Source organism: Neopsephotus bourkii, unplaced genomic scaffold (assembly GCF_033783945.1).
Source record: "Neopsephotus bourkii isolate Nb327-2 ecotype Australia unplaced genomic scaffold, CSIRO-AGI_Nbou_v1 NB_196, whole genome shotgun sequence".
NCBI classification, from domain to species: domain Eukaryota; kingdom Metazoa; phylum Chordata; class Aves; order Psittaciformes; family Psittacidae; genus Neopsephotus; species Neopsephotus bourkii.
Genome location: NW_026900709.1, coordinates 14,824,378 through 14,847,814, shown reverse-complemented (window position 1 = coordinate 14,847,814; position 23,437 = coordinate 14,824,378). Strand labels below are relative to the sequence as shown.

The 23,437-nt window shown below is 39.6% G+C and overlaps 1 protein-coding gene across 5 annotated transcripts in view; it reads left to right on the top strand.

The window, feature by feature from the left end:
• The first annotated feature begins 1,838 nt into the window (after positions 1-1,838).
• Positions 1,839-23,437, top strand: part of SCN2A (sodium voltage-gated channel alpha subunit 2) — a 79,169-nt gene continuing 57,570 nt past the window's right edge. For 4 of the 5 annotated variants that reach the window (XM_061343668.1, XM_061343648.1, XM_061343679.1 and 1 more), the window contains exons 1-2: positions 1,839-2,097; positions 22,940-23,258. In XM_061343668.1, coding sequence (XP_061199652.1) covers positions 22,992-23,258 — 267 coding nt within the window. In that variant the 5' untranslated portion in view covers positions 1,839-2,097; positions 22,940-22,991. Of the gene's footprint in view, positions 2,098-21,090; positions 21,475-22,939; positions 23,259-23,437 lie in introns of those variants that run through there. The other variant, XM_061343666.1, reaches the window with a different exon arrangement.

The window sequence follows — 23,437 nt, the reverse complement described above, 5'->3', positions numbered from 1 at the left end:
ACCCACGTTGCACTCTGGGCATTTTGAAGTGCCAAGTCTCAGTGGCACGCCGCTATGCGCTTCAGCACCACGGACAGAGCCCACGGCCCTCGGTAGTGTAAAAACTGGCTGTAGAATCACAGAACCACAAAACGGTTTGGGTTGCAAGGGACCTTAAAGATCATCCCGTTCCAACCCCTGCCATGGGCAGGGACACCTTAAACTAGACCAGGTTGTTCAACACTGCACCCAACCTGCCCTTGAACACCTCCAGGAATGGGGCAACCTTTTCTCTGGGCAACCTGTGCCAGTGTCTCATCACCCTCATAGTAAAGAGCTTCTTACTAATGTCTGATCTAAATCTAGCCTATTTCAGTTTAAAGCCACCCCCCTTTTCATATCACTATACTTTTATATTACTATACCTTCCAGTGAAATCCTCTTTCCAGGTATGAATATCATTTTTTAAAATATAAAATGGTATTTTAGAGAAAAAATATCATTAAATCAAGTTCAAATTAAAGTATATTTTTTGTGACAATAGTATTTCTAAAACACACAGCCCATGCTCACACAATAGGTATGTTGATCTATTATTATCTTTAATTGAACTACTTTAGTACTTTGGAGTTCCTTCATGGTCCAAAATCCCATTGTAAGGATTGAACAAACATGGAAATTGATCTTTTCCTGAAGAACAAACCCTCCAAGGGTTTGTGATAATTGTAATGAATGGTTTAAACTGACACAAATATGAGTTGCTACTGAAAGGGACAGCCTCTCCAGCAACTTCTTTGTGTTGATGTTACTGGTTTTTGTGATGCATTAGATCATGGATCCTAACTAAAAACTCCATGGCTTTCATCTAGACCCATTCCTAGATAACTCTTGAGCTTTTTCCTCCCCAAACCCTACGGTTTAGTGTGATGAAATTTTCCTCCACAGCAGATAATTTTTGAGCCAGTCCTGCATGCATGTGGCTGGTAGCTGTTTGATGTGACAAGCAGGTATAAGTGACAGAAAACTCTCAAGGAAATAGATAAAAGTAGGCACACTCAGCTATTCAGTATAAGGGATCCTTCAGTAAATCAAGTATTGCTATCATGGGGATCATGGCTACAGACACCTTGGGTGAGGCACTCAGCTTGCATATTAGTCTTTCATAACTAATAGTACCCAGAGTACAAAAGGCAGTTTCAAGATGCTATAAAATACAGAAGAGAGCCTTGGATGAATATAAGTAAAAGAGATCACCATAAAAGCTCTTTATTGCACAATAATATAACAGTCCTGGCTAAACCCAAGCATTCATTCTTTTTTTTACATAACTTTTCCCCCACCAACCCCTAGGCTTTCAATAAAGATACAAATGCAATTTATATTTTGCAGAATCAATAATCAAAAAGGAAAAAAATCAAGCACACTTATTTTCTCTGTCGTTATAGTGATGGGTTCTGAATACAGAATTACCGCTTTATTATTACGCGTACTGCATTGTTACATAGTAAAATAAGATATCTGGCAGAACCTTGAGCTTTCTGCGATTATTTGTGTATGGATGTATCCAAGTGCTTCATTATTAAAACAATCAATACAGAAAAAAAAGTTGTGCAGATTAAATCTCAAGCCATTTTTTAAAAACATTTAAACATTTATCAGTCCTAACCTACTTACTTCATTTTAAAGCTGTATAATCAAGGGCTAATACTCAAGTAAAAACTAAAATACAATTGTTTTGGTAGGGTAAGAATCCAGCCTAGCCCATTTCCTTGCCAGTAGGTGGAGCCAGCACGTAATATGCTGCCTCCTTGATTCCTCCCCCTCATTTTTCCACCTCCCGGGGGGGGCCCCCCCCCCCCCCAATTTTCTGATCGATGCTGGGATTCAAAGAGTGAATCTCAGAACAGGAAGCAGGAGAAGAGTCTACAGAATACTGCAGAGGTTCCTTTGTTGCTTTGACGGGGAGGTTCTTTATTTTTTTCCTTTTTCATTTCAGTGAAATTAAGAGTTTACAAGCTTCTTTGCCCAGGAGAGTGAACCTGCAGTAAGAAGGAGACTCATCACCTATAAGTGTTTGGATATTTCTTATGCCATGATTTGTAATTCTCTTTTAATCAGGTAAGACAACATGATATTTAATAAAAATGCTTAGGTGACAAATTCCTGTTGTTTTGTATGAAGAATCCTCTCTTGTGGTGCCACACCTAGTTTTCAATTAATATTAATAGAGCAAGAGGAGAGGAAATTATAACCATCTTTACCACTGCATGCATTTTTCATAGTATTTAACTGAATATCAGCACAGTAACAAAAATGTTGTTGCTCTTTGGAGTTCTCCTGTGTTTCTTTAAGATTGCATGTTTATTACTAGAATTACTTTGGGGGTTGTATTTTTCATCCTAATTGTGGTAATATGTGCCTGTTGTTTTGAGGTGGCCATCCACAAGTGTTTTCTTCTTCTACTGGAGGTTATATTGGTGCTGTACCCAGAATACAGATTAGAATGTATTTTAAAGCATAGAGATACATACCTGGGATTGCCCAGTTTTAATGCAGAAATGTGCTGTTGCTTCTTTATGCCATCTTCAGTCAGAAGCTTTCTTTACTTCCTTAATTCATTGTTTTGTTTCTGTGAGGTACAGGAGATTTACAGGATTCTCCCCTCTCATCTCCCAAAACAGCCTCTCCCTGTTCTGGAAGACAGAATGGAGGACTTGTCTGTGACTAAACATGGTTTTGCACTGCTGCAAATATCATAGGAAACACATGTGCTTTGTGAACCATTTTATATATGGAAGAATGATTTTTTTTTCTTACTGTAAAAAAAAAATATCATTCCATGTTGCATGAGAAAGAAAAAAAATTTCCTTCCTTTTTTTTTTTTTGTGTTTTTTTGGATACATGATACACACTGGAGAGACAGCAGAATGACTCAGGAGGTGGGAAGCTCATGCAGCAGCCCCTGACTCTTCTTTCAGACCTTCTCATTTGGTTTTTATTTTGGGCTTTGTTTTTCTTGGGGTTTTTTTTACCCTAATTACATCAGTAATTTATTTATTTGGGAAAAACGACACAGAAATGCATTGATTTACACAGACACAGATTAAAGGTCTCAGTAGCCAGCATGTGAGGAAAAAAGAATGTGTGGTTAATTTAAATGCATTTTGCTTTCTATTATAAGGTGGTGAGTAGGAAAGCACTTAATCAAAATTTTCACACCTGCATAAAGGTAAACTTTATTCTTAGTGTAATTAGAGAAGGAACAGAAAATCGCCTGTTGAGATTTGAATGCTAGATGCTGTCTTGACTTAACATGATTCATTAGATACATGTGAAATGTTAAGAAGGCTCACATGCATCCTTGCCATCTATGCATATTGCCTGCTTAGCTGTATTTTTCTGATCGATGTTTACAGTGTGTATAAATGGGTCTGGCTCAAGCATTATACCATCTGAGGATCTCTTCACTAGATGGTAAAGGGTCATCCATTCTTGAACAGATCTGGAGAAAAGATGAATACTTGCGTCCAAATGATCTGCAGTTTCCTCCAGAGACAAATGCATTAAATAAATGATGCTCTCTTGTCTATAGGCCCCAATTCAACAACAAACAGGCATGTCAATGGAATGACTCACATTCTTAATATCAGACAGGTGGACAAGCACCTGGCTATGTTCTCTTGATTTTTAAACTGCACCAATGTTCAGGGAGAGAGTAACTTTTTCTCAATCACAGCAGTTTTGCAGTGTTCATAAAGTGCAGTTAGTAGGCATATAGCTTCGAAGACAAGCTACAGGTTTAGTTTTACATTTAAAAAAATGAAGAAAAACCATTAAGTTGCTACAATCATTAAAAGAAAATCTTAAGTTGAATTCTAACAGATTTTGAGTACATTAATGGTGAACATTAGTCTTTGTGAAATACAAGCACATAAATGGCCATACCATGTCAAAGCATGATCCAGTTACCTTTCAGTAGCAATGAAGTCAATGTTTCTAGGGAAGTTCAAGTGAAAGTTGACCCTAAGAAAGCTGGCCATCCCTACCTTCTGTGAAACTTTATTTTAAGGGATATGTAAGCCTTCAAATTTTTGTTCATCTGAATTGTTCTATTTGAAGTGTATTCTGTGCACAGCTAAGCATCATATCTCTGCAGCAGAGACCAGCAGACCCAATCTGCAGCAAGAGCAAGAACCCAGCAATCGTCATGCTGCCAGCACTGCTTGTTCAATTTCTTTATCAAAGACCTTGATGAATGGATTTGCTGGGTCACTACCTATATCCTTACTCTACCCCTGAGTAGCCCCTAAGCTGTCCTGCCAAGGGGGTAGAGAGGACACTGAAATCTAATATACCCTACCTGCTTGAATCATACTAGGCATGAACAAATGCAAACTAATTCCTTCGTATGCACGCAGTTCTCAGCTGCACAAGAATCACAAAGAAGCTTTTTACTGTGTTGTCTCAATTTTTTTAAGGTCACGCACACTTACGCTGACTCCTCCAAAGGACAGTGTGGATCAGTAGCAGGCCCTCATTCTGTACTCTCTCAGAGTAGAAGCAGCCTCTCCTCCACCAAAACCCCTTGTTCCTCTCTTTGCCCTCAGCCCCAGCTTGCTGAGCAGGCATCAGGGATCCCAGAGGCCTCCTTTCTAGAGGCTTCCTGAAGCCACTTGAAAGAATCCATTTCTTGTGCCTCCTCTCCTCTCACTGACACCTACCAGTCTCAGAAATGCTGAGTTAAAAGACATTTCTGACAACTGTGGCTGAATCTCTTGTTCTTCTGTTACTGTCTTTGAAAGACAAGTAATGTACCTGATTTCAAAGATGTGTTAATAAGGGGAGGTAGATGGTGTTGTGAATGACTAAATACCATAAGACTCATAAATAAAGCTAAGGAGGAAATTAATAATCCTGTAGTCACTGCATGCATGGGCAGATAGGTAGTAAAGACTGCTTGGGACCAAAATATTGAAAAAGGACCATTTATAGAAACACTGAACAACTATATTCATGTTATTGAGTTCAAATTCCTATTGTTTCCAAGCCTTCAACTTAAGCTGTCTTATTTCTGAACCTACTATTATTCCTATTTCTATCCTTATGTTCAATTTAAATTAGGTTGCTTCCTTTTCCTGCTTCTAACTGGTATGGGAGCAGCAGGAGGGCTTGTCCTCTTCCTGGTCTCAGTATCTGATGCCACAGCAGCTATTGCTATCAACTGCAATGAAGGGGCTGTTAACGCTAGGCAGCAACACAGTCAACATGTGGCAGCTTTGTAGGTATTTAGTGCAAGCCACTAAGAAGCTTTTTCTGAGCATATTTAGAAATTATTTTAGAGAAGTGCTGAATGGCCAGATTTCAATAAATTTAAACAGGAGCAACAAAATGCAAACTCTTATATTGCCTGAGCAGCCTACTTGACAAAATTCAGAGTGAAGAGATGGTAGCAAAAGTTCTCAAAAAATGGCTGGAAATATATTTTAATGCTGCAGTGTTACCAATATACTCATTCAGTAATTGCAAAAATAGTTTTTAATGTTCCTATTAAAAAAAAAAAGAAATAACATAGATTAATTGTTCTTGTCTTTTGTTTTTTAAACTGTAGGTTACTGAAACAATACTTTCAAACTTTTCCCAATAAGCAGATTAAAAATGTACTTTTTCTATGAAATGGTGAAGCTTTTTCTGTTATAAGCATTCAAGCTGAAAGAAATAAGCAGCATCATGAGAACACATGGATCTCGCATTGTCAAGTTAAGTTTTTCTTTCTAACTTCATTGAAAGAATATCTCACCATTTATAGTGTCATTAATGAAAGGAATCGGGATGAGGCCAACAGCATAAATAAATTCAGTCTCAACAATTAATATTTGGCAAGCTGAAGGCATAAGGAAGAGATTCTCATGACAGAAACTCTTAAGGAATCAAAACTGCCAGCTCTGTTCACACTGTACAGAAAAAGTTCAAAAACCATTTTGAAGTCAGCAATAACTTATTTTTTTTTACGTTTCTAAGTTCAATGATTGTTTCTGTGTGAGGTTTTCTTAGGTTTTATGTAACTGTGATCGCAGTTGCTTCTTGATTTTTAGCTCAGCTTCCCTTAAATGTGGGCAGAATCTGATTCTGGCCAGGTGAATTGTTCTTGAACTGCTATGCTAGCCAGTTCTCACTCATCTTTCTGGAGATCCTCACAGGTCCTTCCTATTATGCAGTGAAAATGCAGGCCTCTCCCATTAAGAAAGATGGCCATGTTCAATAAGATAATGATTGCTCTATGCAGTATATAGTTACCTTACTTACACAAACTGATAACATACTAGCACATACGCATTTAAGATGATGGATGTCCAGGCTTTGAATGTACAGCAAGGGATCTTCTCGTGGTCTAACATGGAACTTGGCTTATGACAGGAGAACCCTGGGTTTTATGCCATATGGTGCTGCTTGTCTGGTCTTAAATGGAGTTGTAAGGTACAGCTTTTGTGTACAGTTAGAAGATGTCAAATGAGACATTCTGCCAAAAAAAAATAATTGGGTACCATTCAGCCCTGCAGTAAAAAGCATGACTGCAGTAGGTTTAGCCAGCTCTCATCTTAGTACTTTGGTTTCAAAGCCAGTGTATGTGCTTTAAACAAACCCACCTGATTATTATGGCTACTCATCTGGCCTGCTAACCTGTCACTCCATAGCTTTCTGGTCACTGATACTGAGCTAACTAAATTAAAACTACGGTATTTTTGCACCTACCACTGTCACTGCTCTGAGAGCTCTGCAAATTTTTCTTTAGTTAAATTATTACCAGCAGGCTTTTAGAGTGGGGCCGAAACAGTCTCCTGTTTGAATGGGTGTCATTTATACATTTTCTTTTCTGTACCATCCTCACCATATCTCACCATCCTCAGTGTAGCTGCAAAATTCTCACTAGACTTTGACCCCAATGTAGTTTCGTTTGATGATGAATGTAAATGACTCACTCTAAAACTAGGAATCTGACTCAAGTTCTTCAAAGCCATATACTGTGTTCTAGACTCACCCATTTGTCTCGGTAGAATCACAGATATATTAAGAGTCAGATTCCACATATGTATAACAAAATGGAGTCAGGTGCATACAGAAAAAATTGTCAGTCTGTGCGTTCAAGAATAATAATGGCCAGGGTTTAATGCACTGTAAACTGCATACAGATAGAGCATGGTCAGAAGGAACTTTCCTTTCCCTAGATATAGTGGTCTGAATTTGCTGTTTAAAAATGAGTACCATAAACAGGTAACAACAAAAAGAAGGTTGAAGTAGCACCCAAGCATCTAAACAGACCATGTGCTTATAAGGAAGTGTATGGCAAATGTCTGTACAACCACAACTCTCATGAAACAAGTATTCTGCCCAGGATACTTGAAATTTGACAGCCTATCTCTGAGTACACTTACTGTATTGTGTTTATTATTAAATATTTGTACCAAATCCAAAAGTGGAAAAACCTACCTTGGGCTGCAAGACAACCCTTTGTTAGATCAGTCTTCTCCATTGGAAATCTCCAGCGTGGTTATCCTAAGTGGGACTGCGGCATGCAAGGTCGTATCGCAAAGAATAACAGGTGTACTTGTAGAGCGTGTGAGCTCCATGTGTTTTCTCTTTACTGAGAGTCAATAATGAAACCATGGAAACTAAAAGATAAGTACTGATACCGGGCAGAATGAAAAAAAAATCTTCCATCTGTAGTGGTGCTAACCTGAAAACAGACACAGGGTAAACACTGCAAGATTGTTTCCAGACTGAGACATCAGTGATGGCTGTACAAACATCCTGATGGCAAATGCATTCATGCAGGTTAGATTTTGCAGTGCAGGGGCAGGTTTCCATTTTGTAGAATGGGAAGTACCACAGAAGTGCTGATAGTAGACAGCCTCCTAGGTACCACGGTACTACTACTGTAAAATTCTCCTAGCAAAGCAATGAGGCTGTACTTTGAAAATACTAGGGTGCAGGATGAGCTAACTTTTTTTAATTTGGCTTCTGGAAAATACTAATAGACAAAATGAAAATCACCCAATTTCACTGTCAGTAGCGATGGTAGACTGCAAATCTTTAAAGTTATTAAGGAAATCAATTTGATTAGGAAGCAGGAGACTGTTACTGTGCCACGTTTATGAGAGTCACTTTTCAATAGAATAACATTTCACATCTTGCGAACAGTTTGCTTTTGTAGTTTTGTTGGCTAAACACATGCAACAGTCAGAACATTCTTCAAGAGTTATTGTCTCAAATGATTTTTTTTACAATATTTTCAGTTAGTCAACATTTAAAGCACTCCACAGCCTTTGCAACATTTGTGACTGTAAAAAGACATTTGTGCTTTTGCCAGCTGTAGTTTTTATGAATAACATGATCTTTGATCTCAAGCAAAGCTTCAGCCCTCAAAGACAAGCTGAAGGCAAGCTAGTCTTTGCACAGAGATAAATCTGTTACTCTCCTCCACCAGCATCCTTCAGGGGGAGGGAGGAGGGGAAATTGTTAAATTTCAATGTAAGCCTCAGGGTATAAAAATGGTGACCTTTAATATTATATAGGACACTTGGGTGCTGTTACTCAGGCTGATATCTTGCACTGTGGAGTTGCAGAGGCTGGGAACACAGAAGCATTCTCCATTGCTGGGAAAGGGATTATACAGCTTTTCTCAGTATTGACCTCACTTCCAAATTAGTTTAAGTGTTCACACATTCTCAAAATAATCTGTCCTTAGTGAGAAAGACGATGGAGATGATGCAGAAATTGAGTGAGCTGGTACAAATATTGTGAAGATGGGCAAACAGATCTGAAACTGTGCTAAGGAAAGGAAATATCCCCTGAGAATCCAGAGAACAGCGATTGATGGGGGATGGGGGATAATCAAAGGGAGAGGGGGAGGAAGAGAAATTTTAGGAGGGTACACAAATTCAGTTCATACAATTCATACAGAAAGTTCAAGACTCCATTGTAAAGCAAATATTGAAATGTGTATCCATGTTCTGGTATGGAGGTGAGCAGCATGGTGTGCATAGCTACAGTGGAAACATCTCTTTACAGTGGTATAGCACCAGGTCGCAGGTGATGCTGTGAGCAAGAAAGGCTTGTAAGAACTCTTTGGGGAGCTCCTGTATTCCCATTTTGCTGGCTCAAACATAGCGGGAAAGGAAAAACCCTCCTGAGAAGGTTTTCAACATCTGCTCCCTTGATTTATTCACTTGTACCAATAAATGCAAATGGAATATACTCACAGAAAATTTACACTTAGGAAATTATTTTGATCTGGATTAGATTGTCAAACTCCACCAAACAAATCTCAGTTCCGAGGCACGCAGCTATAACGGTCTGCAGTTGTATTTTAGCCCAGGCTTTTGCAGATTGTCCTGAGCGATCCTTCTTTTCCCCATAGTTATGAAACTGCCATGAACAAGCCTCCCCTCCTTTTTTTAAAAAAAAAAAGTTACCTTGAAACTGAATGTGCTTTTTTAAAAGACAGTGGCTGAACCTCACAGCTGTTGGTCCTTTGTAGTTTCTTTCATTATGTATTTCCCCTCTTATGAATAAAATCAGAAGCTAAAATAGATTCATTTGGGGCAGATATATGGTGTTATCATTTAGCTTTTCATTTCTGGGACATTCCTATACTTAAAAGGAGAAGTGGCACAGAAGTTTTCTTAACTTCAGTAGGCAGGAAAATAATGTCTAAGCATAAAAGAAGGCACCCATTTTATTGCAATAATAATATTCCACTAAGAAACTTACTATGTGATTCTCATGAATTTGGTGTGTCCCAGTTGATGCTCATGTTAACTCAGGGGACTGTTATGAGCCATACTGTGCAGGATGTCAGAACACTCATAACAATCTCCTCTGATCCTAAATTTATGAGTATGTGTTGCTCCCTTAGGCCTTTCAGCTTTCTTGATGGAATAGTGATGCCACCTTTCTGCTCTTACTTAACTGCACATCTGCCATATGCACTCTGTCCCTCAGGATAACTTGATCCATAAAGATGTTTTTACAGTGTTCAGAAGATTCCAAATTAATGTCTTGATATGACAGTCAGATTATCAGGACACTATAAAAGGCAAACAGAAACTGGGCCTGGCAAGCTGTTTCGGGGGCAGGGGCTTTAATGGCATTTCTATTTAATTGTGGACCAATTAACTTCTTGGTTTTCTTTCGGATAAAAAAAAAATCTTCTGAATTTAATAGAGAGTTGTTTAATGCTTCCTAATGTCATATATCTGACTGAGCTTTTCATTACCCAGAGAAACAAACATGCTGGTCATGTCACCAGGGAGTAGCAGTGATCTTGCTGTCTTCCTCTGCATGGGAGGCTGGGGGGTTGAAGCTGTAGCATTTATTTTCTGATGATTCCTGTATAATGGTCTGAGAAGTGCTATATAACCACTCAGCTGTGTTCTGCATGTCACCAACCATATTATTCATCGTTGAATCTAATTTTATGCTGTTTGGTTTAATATTTCCTTTTTGGTTGCCAAACTTTGAATATACAACCAGCCTTATGAGCCTCACACTGTGACATCTTCATTTAAAAGACATACTTACTCAGTTACAGAGATACCTGTAGTGTGAAGTTTTGGACAGCTGGCAAAACTCCAGACATAACTATTAAAAGTACAGTAACTAATATATATGCTAAGTACTACAACAGGAATATTCAGCTCTCGTCCTGCCTCTGTTAATGTGTATCAGTATGCAAACTACAGGTCTTTTACTATGTTATTCTGTTTTCAAAAGTACACATGGTTCTGTTTCTCAAAATGTAGAATGAGAATAATGCTAATAGGTGCAGAAGTGCCTGATATTTAATAAAGAGGTTTGGAAGTGCAAGGTTCCACTAAATAGTTTACATTTAAAAAACTGCATTAAAAATATGTTAGTGGCAGAGCTGAGCAGTCAGTTGTGGGACACTGAATTAACACTGTCTTTACATTCTTGAAATCAGACATAGATTCGTAGCCACCTACAAATTTGAGTGAATTGAGCGACTGAATTGAGTGAATTGCCTGCCATCATATTGGAGTACTGAGTAGGAGTCATCTCATCTCTCTCCCTTTATTGTCAGTGGAGAGAAACAGGCACTTCAAGGGCACAACTTGCCTCATCTTAAGCTAGGTACCTAAAATAGGTCAGAAGAATTGACTTTTAATGGACCCATTTTTCTCCAGTGAGTATGAAAGGAGCTCACACTAGCTTAGATGTCGATGCCTACAGATACAGACATCTGACGCCAGGGAAGGTGAATCCTGCTCATGATAACGGCAGAGGTGACATCCAGTTCTCCAAAATAGAATTCTGGCCTCATACAAAGCACAGTATGTTTTGCCCATGTAGTTATTTTCCTTTTTCCTCTTTTCACTAGTCACTTCTCCCAATCCACGTACAGCACCACTGAAAAGGAAGTCTCCTCCAAGACAAATCTCACTGCTTTTAAGAGCTCACTCATATTGTGTACTACAGAAGGCAGTGACTGCTGGATTATAGTATCGACTGACAAATGGACCAAAAGGCAGGCAGATCTCAATTTAACATATGCTGTCATTCGAGTCCCCTTTCCCACAGTAATAGATGTTTTTTTATTGGTGTGTTTGTACATAATTTTAGGGTGAAGGTGTTTTTACATATACGTCAGACCTTGAATTTGTCATCTTTAAACTCATTTTTAGATTTTATTGTCCATCCTTCCAATTAATTCCAGTCCAGTTATCTCAGCTTTTTATTCCTCTCTTGCCCATTAAGTCCAAGCTTTATTGCCTTATTGCTTTGTCGTGTTTCAGCTTCTGCTCCCTCCTACCTCTCTTCCCTTTTCCTTCACTTTTTCCCAGCCTAGTCTCCTATGAGGTCAAACTGATCAACCTAGGTGATTTTCTTGGCCATAATAATCTACAAGTCTTTCTGTGAGCTTTTAGTGTCTCTCCAAACAGCCTCCAGCACTACTACAGCTAACTTTGAGTCATTCTCTTTATCCAAGCAGACAGTTCTTTCACATATAATTTCCCTGGAGGTTTTTTCTTCAATCCCAGACATGTCTCCCTTTCTCCCTACCTTCCCTCTTTTCCTTCTGTATTTCCCTCTGTCGGCTTGGGGATTTTTTTTAAACCAACGTATAGGATCATTAACAACACAAAGAGGAAATCATTCCCACTTTTAGGTCAGCAGTCCACAAAAACATATACTTCAGCTGCAGGTAAATGCCGTCAGCTGGACACTGAAACATTAACAGGAAAAGCATTATTTCTGGAATTCACACCTTTAAACCTCTGGGGTGTTCTTCTGAATATGTGAAAACTGATTGTTCAAAATTTTCCAACCCTAGGCAAGAATCATAGACACCACTCCAACAGAAAAGTCCAAAATTCAGAATGCTGTTCTGCAAAAAAGTTCTGCAAGACTTCATGCTTGGAAAAATGGCAGCTATAAAATTTTAAAGACAAATTACATATACATCATTTTTTCTTGGAAATGGTTCCATCATTTGAGCTGAAGCTTCCCTGCAAAAATCAGCCTGAGGCAAAAATGGAAAATTTTAGCCCTGGCACTTCAAGTTTGGCATAATCAAGCAAGGAAAGGGAAGGAGGCAGGGGTAGAAATAAAAGGAAAAGAGGATAGGTCAGGCATCTCAGTAATAAACAGTACTGCCAGCCCCATCTGTAATTATCAGAAAACATGACAACCTGTAACTAGTAGCTGGCTTGGACCCATCTGCACTCTATCCCTAAGGATATACTAACAACTGCTAACACATAAACCATCGTAAGACTAAAAGATACTTTAAAAGCAGATATAGCAGCTCATCCATGACTTAAATTTCCAGAATCACTGAAATAACTTTGCTTTTTGCTTGACTGCAGTGGCAATGTCCTGAAAAATGCCAGCTCTTCCATTCCAGTGGCAAAGGGAATTTGGTGGCGACCATGCATGGGGAAGGGAGTTGTGCTTTTTAACTGCCTGATTGCTATTTCTATCTGTTTTGGAGACCTTGATATGTTTCCAGATGCAGCCACATAGTAGGATAGTCAGGGAGCCGCACGAGTAGTGCTGATAAGGAAACAGTCTGTTGCATCCTGCCCTTGGAGGCTGATGGGTATCCAGGGAGTTAATGCTTCTTTCAAGCTGCATTAACTCCTGCAGGATCCCCTCAGCAGCTGGTGCTGGGTAGCTGCAAAGGAGCCTGTCGGCAACAGTGCAGTTCCCAGAGGGAAAATTCCTGTATGTTATCCACAGAGATGTTTGTTGCCCCATGTTGTGTGGTCCTCACGCTTCCTGTGTCTATTGGTTTTGGTTTTAGAAATAAGTTTCTCAAGCAGCAGTTGTGTTTGTCACTAATAAACTATCTTTCCAATTGCAGGCCTGTTTACAGAATACTCCATTTAAATTCAGATTCTCTTTATTTTGCAGAGTGATAAATTAGATATATACCTCTTAATGTTCTTTCAAATATACCAAACCTTGGTTTATTTGGTATGTGGTGGAGGAGGCTATTTCTTCTTAAAAACATACCTACAGCTTGGAATAAGGGCTGCATCTTTTAATAGTGATGATGTAAAAACTGCTCCAGCACCCCACTCCCCATGTCTGTTTCTACAGTTTTACAGTCACCATTTACTATTAACCCCCCCCCCAACAAATCACAATAAAAAACCTCAAACCAGGAAACCCCCCACATGAAGAAGGGGAATTGGCTGCCTGCACCCAGTAAGCAGCGTGACTATCTGCATCCCATACAGACAGTAAACAAATGCAACATAAGGGAAGAATGACGATCCGCGGTTCCTTCCAGCCTTGGGGTAAAGCTTGGATGCGGCACTATCCCTGCTCAGCTCCAGGGGCAGGGGGGCCTCACTTGGGGCTGGCGCAGGGCCTCAGCTGTTCCTCGCTGGTGTCTGAAAGGCGGATTCATCTCACCCCGCGGACTGAAGCCCCCCTTCTCCACAGCACGTCCCCCTCCTCCACAGCAGGCCCCCCTCCCAATGCCGCCTGTCTTTAACCCCGCTGCTATCTCCCCTACGCTAGATGCCTGCTCTTTCCCGTCACTCCTGCTCCTCCCGTTTGACCAGGTACTGCTGAAACAGGCAGGGGAAGCTTTATTCTTTATGGAAAAAACGATCTGCAAGAGGCAGGTTTTCGCGGGGAGTCTCCGGCGCTCCCCTGCGCCGCGCTGTCTGCCAGGCCGCAGCGCGGGTGCCGCAGCCGCCGGGCCGGTTGCTAGGCAACCTCCCACCACCACCACCCCCGCTCCTCTCGGCGCTGCTCCGTGCCGGCGGACTCCGCCGCCATTGCGGAGCTGCGTTGCGCTTCACAGCGCAGCAGCTCCCCATCCGTCTTCCCCTCCGGCTTTTCACTTGGTGTTGTCGCTTCGAGCGACATCGGACTGCCCGTCTCCCCTTGCTGCACCGGTGCGGCAAGGGGAGGTGTCGAGGCCCTGGGCGGTAGTCCCCTGCCGCACCTGAGTGAGCGGGGCAGGTGGCGCCGCAGGTGGGCTCGGCTTGGCACTGCAGCCGCTGCTTCTCCCTGCCTTCCCCCTCGGTTTTCCACAGCCCCTATGGTGGGTGCTTATTGGCTCTGGGAGGTTAAAAGAGCCCGTGGAACTAGTTTGGGGTTGGAGGGGAAACTGATTGGGGTAGTTCACTGGAGGGGTCCGTGACCCTTTGTCCTTGACTTGAGGGGAGTTCGGGCTCTCCCTTGCTGTCAGAGCCCGACCTGGTCTTACATAAGCGATAAGTGAGAAAAAAAAGGCACTTTTGTTCATAGGTTGTGTTTGCAGTAGAGGACTGTAAGAGCCTATAAATGTGGAAATGCACAGTGTTTTCCACAATCACTTGTCAGTAGGGTCAGAATCATGATTCATGTTCTTCATCTGAAATTGCTAGGCAGTTGTTAGGGGGACATTAACATCTATATACCTGGTGTCTGTAATCGAAAAGGATATAAATTATATATGATTGAATTTGCTGTAGCTATGCTGTGGTTAACATTAATGGAGATTTCATTCTAAGCATCTTTATATAATGCCCATACTGGGAATGTTAAACCCAGGGTTCTGGTTTGTCAGGAAAGAAATCACAGCATGTTTTATTAACAGCATAAGTAGTCAGCACATTCTCCTATTCAGGCATCTGGAAATATCTAGCTCATCCCATACATATGGCACTTCTGTTATCATTGCATCTTTGAATTGTATAGTCACTCTCCCCACACAAACACACTAAAAATGGGTACATCTGAGCCTGACACTCACTTATACAGGAATGTACTTATGGGGATACATTTCTTACAACGGGTATTAGGGCAAAGACTAGTTTGATGAAAAGCCCACCTCAGCTAGATGGCTGAAAGGCCTTAATCACTTAACCAGCTTCATTAGGGATTTAGTGAATGCTCTTTTCATATTACTTTGTCTCTCACATTGCCGTTTGCTTTGGAGACGGTATATTTCTCATTTTGTCAAGAGAACTTGAACTGTTATTTTAAATGTTGCTCAGGTGTGAATTTCCCTTTGTTTTTCCCTTTGGTCATGGAGAACAGGAGGAGCTCATCAGAGTCTGGCAGAATGCTTATTTCACTGTATACAAAAAAAGTCAAGAATGGTACCTTCATAAAGTGAGAAAAAACAAATTGTCTTCTGCTAGAAATAAGAACATAAGGGCCTCTCATTGGAAAAAGCAGCCTTTTTGTTCACTCGCTGGCATTTGACTGAAAATCAGCAATTGTTCAAACACCATTTCTGATGAAAGAGGAAAACAGAGAATGCAACTATAACCAAATGCAAGTCACTGCCAGTTACTGGATAGCAGTAAATAAATATAATGATCAACTGATTTTTACCAATGTATTTTTCATACTGCCTTGGAGTACATCTTGCCATAGCCGTGTGGGCAGTATCCTGAAATAAGTTCTAAAGAGAGTGATAAAATTTATCTGAGGGAACCCCCAAACTTCCCCAACAGACATCTTTGTATGTCTGTTTTCATGTTCAGTGATCCTTGCCACACATTTTGCATAAAATGCTGTCATGATGTTGATGTTGAAAGTTAGAGTGTGGTCCTGGTCACCTCCTGATCTTGGAAGAACAGTCCTGAGGCTGCTGAAACTGAATGCTAGCTCAGTTTGATCTCCAGATTTGCTAGTGTTTGGGCATTTTAATAAACGTTTTTGCTTTCTCATCCTACCTGTACTGAATTCTACACCAGGTACTGGACGCTGACTGCACAGTTGTTAGAACCTTGTTCAGCCCAGCATTCCAGCCACCAAAGATCTGTTTATTCATACTCTGGTGCCTTAAGCCTTATTGAGCTTTGCACTTAGGAGAAGCACTAAAATTTGGAAGACACTGCAAGGAGTCAGCTAATCCTTTGCTCTCTACAAGTAAGGGACATACTAAGTCTCTTAATTTCGGTAGTGTGGTGAATCAGCTCTTTCATCTATCTAAAATCCAGCCACTTATTTGTACTTTTCAGGCAGACCAGTCAGCTGTTGCAGAAGTGCTCAAGCCAGCAATAGTGGAAAATGACCAAGATAAGAGTGGTGGAGAATGGGGCTGTCCCTTCTGACAGTACCATCACATATTGGCTTAAGATATTCAGAAACTGCATTTTCAAGGGCGACTTGATAGTTATACATCCATTTAAAATGTTAGAAAATGTGTAGGAAGCTGCATTTTTATAGAGCTCTTCTAAGAGCCATTTGGAAAAAATTGTTGTATAGGAACACCTACTGCTCAAATTTTTCAGCACATAGATACTGTATGAAGACCTCTCTGTCAGAGTTCTGACTACTGAATATACAATCCAGAGTAGTATGAAACACACAAACCTCAAGCATGAGAAAACTGTGTTTTATGTGCTGTCTACCAATTTCAGCAGTGGAGCAGTGGGACCATAAATCTTAGCAGAGATACTACACCAGCTGTAAACCTTCTACCTTCGGACAGGGCAGTCGCATGCTATGCAATCTTTCATGCAGTGCCATGAAGTGCCAACACATCCAGGAGGGCTATTGCTCTTTGACACAAACAGGGCTTTTTCCACATGTATTTTACCCGTGTGTAGGACTAGCAGTGATGCGAGTTGTGAGAAAATGGACTATGAAATAGCTTTTCTAAACTTGGTTATTTTAATTTCTTTTTTGCCAGGATAGGGGAAAAGGAAAATACTGGGAGGAGAGAGATGAGTAAAGAGAAACTGGGGGCAGATCTCTCCTGTTCCACACCAATGCTTCCTTAGGCACTCTTGTCCCTTGGGGCTTTCCTGCATATGATGTCACTTTTTTTTGTCTTGCACCCCAGTGAGTCTTCAAGAACTTTCTCAGCCAACAGTGACTGAAATCCAACCCCCTTTGTTTTATGTTTCTCTGGTATATAAACAATAAGCTCTTGCTCAGTAGAGGCCTGGGGAGAAACATAACAGATGGAGCAGAACAAAACAATGAGAAACTTAAGACTTGTTAAGGCCCTAAAACAGTGAGGGTCTGTTACAAGTTTCTTGATTCTCATCAAGTTTTGCTACAAATCTCACACTCATCACTGATCTTCCTTTTTACAAGGCCTAGCCTTTCTCAAAGCCCTTGAATGATTGCAATGTAATTACTATGTTCATTCTCTATTTTTATTGGTAAGAGGTTTTCCTAAAAATCCCTCTTGCTGCAGTTTAACCCACAACCTGTTTGTGCGTACATGCCAGATAAACAAGAACAGATTCCTCCTCTTCCTTGGAGGAGCTTTCTAGACATGTCTTCCATCAGTCATTTCAGTGTAAAGTTAAGACAGAAAGCACTCAAATCCCACAATTCTTTGGATGTTTTCTCCCAAGTTACACTTATATTGCTGTGGTCTGAATTCTTTCAGGTGGCCCCCATATTTTTTGAAACGTAGTACTCAAGTTCGATGCACTGCTTCAGCTAGAGGAGTGGAAGATCATTCCACAGGTTTATAAATCCAAATACTTTTTGGCTTTTTGCAAGACTGACAGTTTTCACTCACTTGGTTTGTGATGTGGCAAGTGCTCTAGATCTTTTCCTGCAGAGCTATGAGTGGGGTTTTTTGCCTCGTCCTGTAATTTTTCAGTTAGTTATTTTTGCCTCAGTATAAAATGTAGGACTGTAGAATTTGTGTTTCTTGGATTGCATTATTTTTTGAGACCATTTGTTATTTGTCAGGACATTTTAAATTCTAATACTGCCCTCCTGTTTACCTGTAGCCCGCCCTGTTTTGTGTCATCTGCAAAGATAGCAAACATGTTTTTCAGTCATCTAAATGACCATGAATAATTTAGTAGTACAGTGTTTTAAGTGGCATGGGGTGAAGGGGTGATACGTAGTTCTTTGGATTCAGTATATTTGATTGAATGTATACTATTTTAAAGGTCAGATGTATAATATTTAGGAGGAGAAAAAGCTCCCTTTTCTCTCTTCTACCCCTTTTGCTCTTTAAATAAATAAAAAAAAAAAACACAATTAATTTTAGAGCATAAACTTCAGCTCTTTTAAAGTTTTTGGAGTAGTATTAACGTATTTTGCAAACTACAGCAAATACCACAGTAACTTACACTTGGATCCAAGTTGCCCATCATAATTATGAGACAGACCTCGTTTAAAATGTAATTAATTGTTTCAGCAAAGAAAAGGGAGATATGCCAATGTAATTTGCTCCTATCACAAAGTTGGGAGGCATTGTCAAAGAACGAGCAAGATATTATAGAGAAAGAACTAGATGAGCTTGATGACTGGTCTTACTGGAACAAGATGAAATTCAGAGCCATAAATGAAAAGTCATGCACTTAGGGACAATTTAACACAGTACAGGAACACACAGCTGGAGAGCGAAAGGATCACAGAACCACAGAATGACGGCAAGTTGCTACTTGTGCATTTTAGCACTCTCCTTTAGCATTGAACAAAGACAGTTAATTCTTACAGATTTCTGAGGAGAAGCTGGTAATCTGTTTTCCTTCTGATTTTATTAATCAGGAGTGCCTATAGATGAAGGGCTCATAGACAGCCAGGAAAAGACACAAGTGTTTCTCAGCTCTCTCCTGTCAAAAATCATTCACCCTCATGCAGTTTCTTTACATATGACACTTCACACTTCTTCAGCTGTACCCCTTTCTATGAGCCATGAGCGTTTTGCCAAATAATTAAAAGACAAAGTCCAATTCAAGCTTTCAGATGTGCCATAGTAGTGGGAAGGTGGACACCACTGACGATAAAGTTGTTAATAAAATGTGCCCATGGCTATAGGTAAGGAGCTAGACAACAGTCAGAAGTTAACCTGCTACCAGAATTCTTAAAAATTCTTATTATTCTGAAAACTTTCTGTGTTTAGGTAAATTGTGACCATGTTTGATCAATAGTAGGTTATGTTGGATTGGTTTCTGATTGCAATTTACTGTTTGATTTGATCTCCTGTCTCTTCTGATTTTATCTGCTACATTTACTATAGCTATGTATCATCTAATTATTTGAATATATTTTAAGAATTATTACTAGCTTCCCTATATGTACTACAGTGATCTTCTCTTTAGAAGTATATGTATTTCTGTTTTTAGACTGCAAAGATCATATTGAACTTCCTGTCTATGCTGTCTCTCTAAAATACTTGTTCTTTTCAACTTACAGCCTTGTAAGACTGTAGTCCCAAGCATCTAAGGCAATGGGACACAATGTCCCACTGGCTGTTTCCTTTTTGTCTTTACTTTGCACTGTCCTTCCTAACACTATGAATGTGAATTGTAAAGCACCGTTGGAAATCAGTTTGGGATCTCAGATCATTTTAGACCCATGCAATTAAGAAACAAATAATCAGACATTTTACTTAATATACTATTAACAGCAGCATCAGGCTCCTTTTCCATATTGTGTGAATTAGCCCAGTTTTTCAGGTACTTGGTTTACTGTAACTTTCATAAGCAGCTGCATAAACACGTATATACATATTCACACGTATAAATAACCAAAAGCAGAGCAGCTCCAAGTAAACCACAGTTCTAATTAGACCCAGTCAGAAGTTTTCATCCAGAGCTATGTAACACCAACAAAAAAAGATGTTACACGGAATTGTTTGCAAAATTTCTATTGATCTCATTGAATCATTTGTGAAATTAGAAAAACCTAGCAACTTTTCTAGAAAGACTTTTCTAGAAAGTCTTTTAAAATTATTTAAAAATTATTTTAAAATGTTTAAATGGTTAAACCCCAAACCAGTGCTTTTAATGGTTACATTTCTCATTCAACACATTTTTTCTTAGTTATTGAAAATTTCAAAACTGCTGTTTTGATGCAGTCAAACTGTCCATTCTCTCACCACTATTACCAAAAAACTAATTTATCAGTATTTGTCCCTCTCTTTGTTGTCTTTTTTTCAAAGCCACAGTGGCATTTCTTCATCTACTGGGTTCTTTCCTTCTCCAACCTTTTTCACTTTGGAATGACCCTTTGCTTCTTATTACACTCCACGGCTTCTTTAGTACCCTTCACAGCTGAAAGAAAGGAGATGGCAGAGGGACTGCTTGAATAGCTGAATCTATAGATTGGAATGTGTTGCTTGAAAAGTTTGAAAGAGATTGGGTATGTGTGAGAGAAGGAGAGAAGAGCAGAATGCCAATGGTGGGGAAAGAGGCTGAAAAGCTTCATTAGTGCAGCAGGAGAAAAAGTCTGAAAATCAATAAGCATAGAAAATATGAAGAAAGCAGGAGAGTGGAAGGAAGTAGGATGGCAGTGGTCCCCAAAGGTGATGTCTTATTGATTCAGCACAAAGGAGGGGCTTACTGCACTCCTGATCATTTAGTCTTGCTCCCTGCTACTGTGGGTGAGTTCTGTACAGGAATTCACCACTGCAGTGAACACTCCAGACCGCCATCCTTCCCGCTCATTGCTAGCTTTTCCAAATCTGGGAAGAATACACATCAAGTATATTGTATAAATTTATTATAGAAAACTAATACTGCTGATAAACCAGTCTCAGCAACTGCTCTGGTGTACACTGCCAGTGCAACCTCCATTTTTCTATTTCTCTTACTTTGCTATCCCTCCTACTTTATTTCTGTGTGACCTTTGCAGTTTTAACAGCTATGGTCTCATCAGCAGTAGCTGCTATATATTCAAAAGAATCTTTGAGAATCCTGAGACCTGGCTGGTTATATAAAATCGTGTATTTTAGTCCCAGAGTCTCAGTTTAAGTAAGTGTTTCAGCATGCAAAAATTCTTTACCGACAAGAATTTATGGATGTATATTAGTACCATCTAGTGTCAGTAAGAGTTACAGCACTTAGTAGGTTCTCACAGGAAATGCCAGTTTTGACTTCAATAACCAGGATCCTTCAGCAGGAAGTTAGGTGTGGTCTGTAGAGGAGAATTTAGGAAAAAAAAAAAAAAAAAAGAAAAAAAAAAAAGGAAAAGACATGATGGAATTTTAGCTGCAGCCTTCCTTGGTGGCATTCCAAACCCACATAAGTGCAAGATTCTTCACTGGTAATGAATTTTTAATTGTTTCCTGCAATATTAAAACAGGATTAAGCCTTCCCCCCCCCTTAACAATAAAATGTAACAGGATTCTACTGCAGGACCACTTTCAGGTTGCTAATTAACCCTTTGCTGCTCCTAGTCAGTGCAGCTTCCAGCAGCAGTTTGTTACAGACCGTCCATGGCGGAATGCACCAGGTGCATTTGCCCGCAATGGAAGAGCATGTTCACAGGGAGACCTGCAGGAGTTGGGATGCATGTGGGTGTCTGTGTAGGTGTAAATGACTATGTGCATAGGGTGGAAAAGGAGGAGAAAGCATTGTGTTGCTGTTTATTTAGCATGCCTCAGAAATATGCATTTGTTGCAGCTGTGCTGGAGTATGTGTATTTAGCATACAGTAAAATAGGATCATGCTGATTATATTCTAACTATTGTATCATTTTAATTTGATAATTGTTTCTGGGTATATTTTCTTACTCCGAAGTTGTTACTTTTTATTGCATTTGTTGAATTTTTAATGTGCTTACTCGAGAAGAAAATTCTTAGGCTATGTCTGAGATCCCATTTATGATTTCAGATCAAAGTATTTATATTTGGAATATTTCCCACCTTTTTTTTTTCTTTTTTTTTTTTTTTACTCAACTGTCTGGACACATTTAGAAGAGATCTTTCTGTTCTTGTTTGTTAAAATTGTGAAAAACATACATACATAACTGTATATAGATTCAGATGTAAAAGATCTAAGTGCAGTATGTAACGATTTAAAGAGCATTTTTGTTTAATTCAGCAATTCTTCCAGTGCACAATGTGTTGCCAGGCAGGAGAACTGAATGCAGGTGCTTATACCTGAATCTTGTTTCCTGAGCTGGCAGCTCTGCAAAGACAGCATATTTTTACCTGAAGAAGAGCATCTCACATTCCTTTCAACTGATCTGTCTGGCCTTACATGTGAGTAGTGGGTTCTAGGAGTCATTTCTGGCCCTTGTAGCTAAAGGGAGGATTAATCCAAGGTGCAGCTTTCAGGACTGCAAGGAGCTGAATTGTCTGGAGTGTGACTTCTCAACACTGAACTAGAAACATTTCAGAACTGTTGATCCTCACACTGAATGTGGTGGAAAGGATCTCCTACTTTATTCACTGGAACAGATACATAATCATTGATAAAGGCAAGATGTTACTGTAGTGTATGTGACTTCTTTTTTAACACAGTCTATACAATTGTCAGTCTATCGTGACAAGCACTAAGTAAATTTTAAACTAAATATTTTAAGAATTGGTACCTTCAAGACAACTCTGAGACCATTTTCAAAGGCAAATGGTTTGTCTTGAATAAAACAAAAAAATCCTTTTCATTGCAGCCTTCTCTTGGATAATAATTACTGAATAACAAGATGTCCTGCAGAAAATTCTATGAAGGTATATTGTATCTATTTGTGTTGCTCTGATTTCTTCCTTTGTTTTTTATATTTTTAGCACTTTTTTATGAGAGAGGCTAAACAGTAATTAAGAGGTGCAGGATGAAAAGATGGCACAATCAGTGCTGGTACCACCAGGACCTGACAGCTTCCGCTATTTCACAAGAGAATCACTTGCAGCTATTGAGCAGCGTATCAATGAAGAAAAAGCTAAAAAATCTAAACAAGAACGCAAAGATGATGATGATGAAGATGGCCCAAAGCCAAATAGCGACTTGGAGGCAGGAAAGACACTGCCATTTATTTACGGCGACATACCTCCAGGAATGGTGTCTGAGCCCTTGGAAGACCTGGACCCATATTATATCAATAAAAAAGTGAGTGTTGTATATTTCTACCAGACTTTAAAAATATTAAAACACAAGGAACCCTCTCACACATATAGTATTTCTAGTATTTTGGACCTAATTTTTACATATAATACATTCCCCCAGCAGCTGATTTCATTGGCAGAAATCTCCATTGTAAGAACAGAAGTTAGTAATGAAAGTTGCTA